Source organism: Montipora capricornis, unplaced genomic scaffold (assembly GCF_036669925.1).
Source record: "Montipora capricornis isolate CH-2021 unplaced genomic scaffold, ASM3666992v2 scaffold_22, whole genome shotgun sequence".
Classification (NCBI taxonomy): domain Eukaryota; kingdom Metazoa; phylum Cnidaria; class Anthozoa; order Scleractinia; family Acroporidae; genus Montipora; species Montipora capricornis.
Genome location: NW_027179972.1, coordinates 1 through 7,435, shown reverse-complemented (window position 1 = coordinate 7,435; position 7,435 = coordinate 1). Strand labels below are relative to the sequence as shown.

The 7,435-nt window shown below is 46.1% G+C and overlaps 1 protein-coding gene across 1 annotated transcript; it reads right to left on the bottom strand.

The window, feature by feature from the left end:
• Window positions 1–65: 65 nt before the first annotated feature.
• On the bottom strand, window positions 66–722 carry LOC138034827 (uncharacterized; the record flags this gene model as incomplete). The annotated part of the gene is made up of 1 exon (XM_068881930.1): window positions 66–722. A coding segment is annotated over exon 1 (657 nt), but the record flags the coding sequence as incomplete, so codon positions are not given.
• Window positions 723–7,435: the final 6,713 nt, after the last annotated feature.

The following is a 7,435-nucleotide window of genomic DNA, read 5'->3' as shown; positions in this document are numbered from 1 at the left end:
AAGTCATTTTCTAACAGGCAGAGCTTCTGTACGGATTCTTTGGTCTTGACTTTGACAGTGCGTACCATTCCATCAGGTCCAGGGTAAACGTCCAAGACACGACCAAGGTTCCAATGACCTCTTGGCACGTTCTCATCACCCAGCAAAACTAGGGCGTTTCGCTTCAGGTTGGGAAGGGCTTTGCGCCATTTTTCTCGGATTTGCAGGGTCGGAAGGTATTCCGGCACCCATCTCATCCAAAATAAGTCAGCAAGAAATTGGACTTCCTTCCACTTTCTCCTGTACTGGTCTGCTTTCTCGAATACGCCTGGAGGTAGGCAGATGGATTGCCTCTGCATGAGAAAGTGCGCAGGTGTGAGTGGCTGCAAGTCGTTAGGATCACCTGAATTGGCGGTGAGTGCCCTCCCATTTAGCACCGTTTCAACTTCTGTCAGCAGGGTTTGAAGAACTGGTTCTGTGACTACTTGAGCCCCAAGGATTGCCTTTAAGACAGTCTTAGCACTGCGCACGAGGCGCTCCCAAACTCCTGACATACTTGAGGCGGTAGGTGGCTGGAAGATCCACTTACACCCTCGCTGAAGCAGCTCACTATCAATCTGTTGCTGGTTCCACTCTTCAAGCCCTTCTCTCAACTCTCGTTGTGCTCCAACAAAGTTCGATCCACGGTCGCATCTTATCTCAGTCACTTCACCACGACGGTTAATGAATCTTCGTAAACACATTATAAAGTAATCCGTGCCCATTGACTGAACCAATTCGAGGTGGACGGCGCGGGTATTCATGCAGGTAAATAAGCAGCACCAACGTTTTGCTGTGCCTCTTCCATGCTTCACATACAGGGACCTAAAAAGATCCATACCCGAGTACTAAAACGGAGGTTTATAAGCCATCATGCGACTTCTCGGGAGAGGTGCAATTTGCTGGATCCACTGAAAGAAAAAACGGATTTACACTAATTTCACAGTGCAAATTTGATACAAAGATATACCTACATAGGTGCAAATCTTAAGCAAAGCTGGTAAAGTCCGTATTTACAACCCTATTTACATTGGTGTGCAAATATTGTAGCAAATGTGGACTTTACCAGCATTGCTTGTGGTTTGCACTTGAGTAGGATATCTTTCCACCATATTTGCACTGTGCAAATTTGGTGTAAATCCATTTTTTTGTCTAGTGATCATTCGCTTGGCATTTAAACTTTTGCAGAGGATACATCTTCCAAGGATAGAACGGGTCAGCACTCTGATTTGGGGAATCCACAGCTTCTCGCCGACCTTGGATATAACGTGCTCGCATCCCAGGTGTCCAATTGACTCGCGTGTGTGGCGAACTATCATAGCCGTTATGGGGTGGTTTCTTGGCAGAACAGGATCCCATGGACCTGAGCGTGCAACTTCCATACAGCGTCTGTGAAAACGGGCGTTTTCACAAGTAAGGTTATTTTTAGATAACGCCTTTCCCGCGAATTAGTTTTCAAAATCCAAGCAGAAAGCGGTGCATAATTAATAATAAACTGTTCTTAATTATGCACCGCTTCTGATTGGCTGTTGAAAACTAATTCGCGGGGAAAGGCGTATCTAAAAAAAACGTACTTGTGAAAACGCTCGTTGCACGAAAATAGGTAAGTTGCACGCTCCGGGTGATGGGGCTCCTGGCAGAATTATCTGATTTACGGCAGCATCAGCTGACTGGTGGTCTTTTTTTTTTTTTTTTAGGTGTACTATACGTCCCTTCACCCTAGAGGATACCATGGTTCATCAAGTACCAGGTTAAGGCTCACTATGCGTACTAGATGACATTCACTTGCACCTCTGGTCTTTAGATCTTCGACCTCTTAAGGATAGGATTGATCGCTGGATGATTCTTACGATCGCGGGTGGCGGCGGGCATCGTAATCTTATGAGATCAAGTAACCCAGTCCGAACGGTCTTCCTATTGTGGAAGAAAGTGGAATTAAGCGGAGTCAACCATGCTACTTCGAGTGCCTAAGCCGTGGTTCCCAATTAGAGCAACTGCTGAGTATCCGATTTATAACCTCCTTGCTTTTATAATCGTCAAACTCTGTGGGACGGCCTTTGCCTTTGAAGAAGCGAAGATGGTATTTACATCGGCACCCCCACGCTTGATTGGAGTGAGCTTCTTATCTTCAATTCTATGGCTGAATCGGGACTTCGTTCAGGTCTGCATTAGGCCAAAGTGATTCTGACTGCCAAAGGAATTCAGGTCCTCGTAACCAGCGGTGGTTTACGCTTAGCTCTGAGGGGGTTGAAGCCCCGCGAGACATCGTCTGCTGGGTTTAAAAAACCTGGCACATGATTCCACTCATTGGTTTTGAATTTCCTCTGATTTCTTGCACCCGATTGCCAACATAGGTTTGGAATAGACGATTCTCGTTTTTCAGATAGTGAAGAAATATCTCACTGTCGCTCCAGTATTAGTATCCTGAATGCACAGGTTCTAAATCAGAATCTTGTTTAGGCATTGTTTGCCTAGCAAGAAAAAAAGTGACTCGGCTCTGTAATTCAAGCCTTGGTATACGTTGTGACCTTTCAGGCTGGAGCATTTAGGGCCTTTTCCCATGGAGATAAACAATAGGCAAATGGGATTTATGGACCATCCCCTGGATCCTCAATTATCAGGTATGCTGATGTCTGTCCAGAACCGATTTCCGAGGCATCAGAGAAAATGTGTTAGCGTGCAATTTTGCACTTGGGCCTGCCATCCACATCAGGAGGGGAAAGTAGCTGTGTGAGGATACGTAGCTCAGGACAGAGTGAGCAATGATGAGTGGTCCCCAAGGAAGGGGGTGTCACTCAACAAGGCATTACGAGCTTCGAAAGATAGTGCTGCTGTCCCAGTGGTTTGGTCCCCCAATCTAGTTTTGCCTTCCAGTCGCTATAATATCCTGTATGTAAAGTGGTAGCTCTTGCGAAGTAAGGGCAACCACAGGTGCAGCCAAAACAACCAAGAGGGTAATATCAGTGAACAAGTCCACAGCAACGAGTACAGGATTCCACGTTTTGTCGCAGGTGCGATTTTTGGGAATGTGTCGGTGGTTTTGCAAAGGCATGTGTTAGCACGACAGTTTTTAAACCAAAACCCAACGGCAACTCCAAGGACCGGGCTTTCCCACCCGTAACTCGTCCAGGTGAAGACTGAGGTCGTGGCCAACAGCTATCCTTTCAACAGGTATTGCAGGACATGAAATCCTTACTGTGGGACAAGAACTTAGTTTAGACGAAATCAAGCCCCGGTCTCCCAAAATTTCAACTAAGTTAGATGACTGCACACTATGATTGCAAAAGCTAGCCAATCGGTGAATGACGGCAAAGCGTCGGAGGTCAACGTCAGGGAAAAAAGTTCGACAAGTTTCGACAATTGTCAATTAGGGAAATATCGGGGGCTAAACCCCTTTGAGGTAGACGGAGAACGAAGTTAAGCCACCAACATATGTGTGACTTCCACGCACCATAGACAGCTGGGAGGTTCAGTGTAGTGGAGCCGTGACCACCCCACAGAAAGCGTTTTTAGTCGGTAGGGGAACACGTATTGATCTTCCTTTTGCACTCGCACTTGGTGAGACATTGCTTCAACATTAGCCAGCCCAACCTTTCCTTGATGAAAGCGCAGTAGCACTCCAACAAGGCTATTGGTCATATCCCGGCCTTAGAGAAGGTTCGTGTTTAGGGACGTTCCTGTGAACTCAGCTGCGGCATCGAAGACAATGCAAAGCTTTCCAGGTTTATTGGGATTAGTCAATGGATGATGGGGTAGATACCATGTGCACAGAACTCTCCTTAGCTGCTTCTTCAGGGGTAAGTTTGCGAGCATACCCCTAAGAGATGTACTCAGTCATAACTGCTCGGTATTTTGGACCGCAATTTCCTCATTACCAGCTGTAGTTAAGCGCCGTCTGAGCATCTCTGCTCGCCATTTTCTGCCAGGGCGCGGTTATTCGGTAGTTGTGGCTCGTCGTTCTTCCACAAAAGACCAACTTCGTAACGCCCGTCAATAAAGGTGGTAGTTTCTTCAAGGATTTTTAATGCTCTCCTGTCCTCGATTGACATGGCTTGTCACTCACCCTGGCTGCTCCGTAATCTTAGATTTTCCAGCAACGTTCGATCTCATCCACAGGCTGAATGCCAACTGATAAAAAGTTAACTGCTGCCTTCCCTCTATGTCTGTTGGTTAGAGGCCCTGCAAGGCTCCAGCCAAGTGGGCATCGGTAACCATAGGGGCCATCGTTATCTGGAGAGACCCTGACATCATTTTCCAAGTGCCGCAGCAGGGACATTGTTCCCTACAATTATTGACACCGATGGAGGTCAACTTCTGGGAAGGTCAGATCTTGCAAGTGTGGATACTCGCTGACATCCGCTGTCTCTGGTAAAAACTTGCTTCGTTTGATTAAGGTCTGAGAGCACATATGCTTCATCGACTTTTATGTCACTACTACACCCTTCTGCAGGACCGAGGGTTAAACGATAATCGCTGAGTTCCACTGATTCTTTACTGCCTCTGATTGTTTTGATACCAATTTGCTCTGAAGTCCCTTTCAGATTAAGTCGATCAGCAAGCTCGCCATCCTCCACTGTAACCATAACTAGCACTACATTCAACAGGACTTGAGCTCTCGCTTTACTAACTTTGGTTAAGCTTATTGCTGCTCGATGGTTTTTGCTGGCTTGGGTTCGTACACCTTGTTCTGCACCTTGTTGGAGAACCATGGTAGGAGCAGGGGGATTTTCTTCGTTGACATTGCCATTCGAGTAATTGTTCCTCCTCGCTTGAAGCGATGTCCCGTGTTGTTCTCCTTATGCAACAGCGACAAGTGATGTCCAGGGCACTTGGAACAGCCTGGAGGTTCAGGACAGGACGAGCCACTGTGATTGGGATTATGGCGGCCACAGTTGAAACAGAACCCATATGATGCTGCATATTGTCGCCTTACTGCTACACGGTCACACTGTTTGATGACTGAGCACAGCTGCAATCGATGGGGGGCAGATTTACAAATAGCGCAGGCGGCTGAACTTCCTTCTCTGGTTGGCTTCTATATTTGGGTGGAGGAGATAGTGGAATTCTTTAGACGTGGAGGCGGTGGGACCTTCCTATTTTTTGAACTGTTCCTGCCTTCCTTGTTGTCTTCATTTGTTTCTGTCTTGGTCGCTGCAATCCAAACACTAGATCATTTCTGATTGAAGCTTGCTTCTTAACAAACTTGTGCATGTCCTGCAGACGTGCAGTCCTGTGGCGGCTGACAATTTCGTAGTTTTTAGCCTGCCATTTTGCAAACTAGGTCATTCGGGAGTTTATTAACAATTTTCCTCAGATTAGTAGCTACGGCTCGCTTCACGTTCGACATGACTCTGGAGGATCTTCGTAGCGGCATTCAATTTTCAGAAAAATTAAGTAGACTCACATTGTCACCAGGAACAACCTTAGGACCGGTTACGAGACCTTCAATACAGGCCTGTGACACTTGGACAGGTTCTACCAAAACGCTCCTCCAATGTTCTCATGAGGTCATAATAAGAGCAACCTCTATTTCGCTCAATTACCTCCAGAGCTTCTCCTTTAAGGAATTTTGGTAGATACTAAACACGTTGTGCATCAGTGCGAAGCTCACTCTCAAAGTGTGTACGGACCTGATCTCTAAAGAAGGGAAAATCAGCTGGATTGCCACCAAAATGAGAAGGAGTAATGCCGTTGAGTAGCTGCACTTTCCACATGGCTGCTACGTGGTCTTTGGGGGTGTTCTGCTCTTGATTAGTATCACAGGCAGTCTCACGATTGAATTGAAGGGAGCGAGGACCTTCATATGGTAGGCTTTGACTGTTGGGGGCCTGTGATGCTTCCTTCCCTTTCTCCCTTGTGGGTTAAGTTTACCGTTCCAAGGTGCTGACTTTGAAGTAGCTGGCGGTTTATCACACGGGGTGGAGTAATCTACAGGTGTAAGGTTTCAGCATTCCTCGCATGGTTGGCTCAGGAGGTTTGAATTTTCTTGATTCCAATTCTTTTAAGCAGAGGCTTAAGGTTGTCTTGGGGTTGCACCTTAACGACCTCATCAACCGTTTCCACCTGACCGGTTTCTGCATCGAAGTCTCTCTCGATCTTCCAGTCAAGCTCAGCTAAAACAGCCTCATCCTCCAATCGTATCAGTTCTCTCATTGCATTCTGTATGGCTAATTCAGCTTCCTCCTCAGTCTTCTCTGGGCTAGCTCCAATTTCTTCTTTGCCAAAAGTGCAAAAAATAGGAATATATTAGTTAAATGAAAAGCGTTTCGTTAATACCGTGAGGATTAAGGGTGCCGATTTGAAAGATGAATTTTTGTTCCAGATTCTTGCGGCTTTCCGTCGTACCTAGATGTAGGGAAAGGCCGCAGATAGCCATGTGTTTTTTGGAGTGGTTAGGAAGATTAAAATGGCGAGCGACTGGCTTGGATGCATCCTTGTCATTCTTCTCAACATCGCGAAGGTGTTCGCGGGACATCGGTCACCTAGTCGTCTACCTGTCTCACCAATGTATAATTTGTTGCATAACGTGCAGGGTATGCAATAAATGAAATTTGCGGAGGTACATGTGAAACGATCGGTGCTCTGAACAGATCGCTTAGGTCCCGATATCTTGCTAGTGTTAACAATGAAAAGACAAGTTTTGCATCGTGAGCGCGCGCATTTGAAAGTGCCGGGTTGCTCGTTAGTTTTGAGCGCGCTTCTACAAAAATTAAAAAGTTGGCCATACGTTTTTGTCGCGTTGTTGAATGAAATAAGTGGAAAGGTTGCGGAAAAGAACAGATTCTACCAGTATTCGGGATCATTTTGGAAAGTATATTTAAAATTACTAAGAATGATGCTTTTTGACTGCGTGATTATGACGGATGAGAAAGTGAGGGTGAAATGGGAATTCTGTCATTCTCTATCTTTTTGTGACGTTTGTAGTGATGACTGTCGATCAAATTGTTGGGCGCGATGATGGCCCGCTTGCACCACAGAGGGACTAGGATAGCCACGTTTTTCGAAGAGAAACTGGCACATCTCCTCTGATTTGCTGGGAAAACATCGGGAAAGTCATCCACTACATAGACGTCGAAAGTCTAAGAAAATTGAGAATAAGGGAGTGGCGTTCTTGAACATGTGATGGATGTGTGACGGTGCCAATACAACAAATAACTGTGTTGAATCAGTAGGTTTGTACAGTGCACACTAGTTAACAGAGCACGTTGCCTCTAAGATAGAAACGTTGATACTCTAGAAAACAGCCAATGTGGAAGTTTCCGAAATTTCCCCAGGTATATTTAAGAGCCGGATGAAAAGAGTTGACCCGGGAGGGTTATAAATTGATCGAGTTCTCTCTCTGCTGGATGAAATAGCGCCGATGCAGGTCGTTCGATGTAACGGACGTAGAGCTTCAGGTTTGGGGCCGTTGTACTGA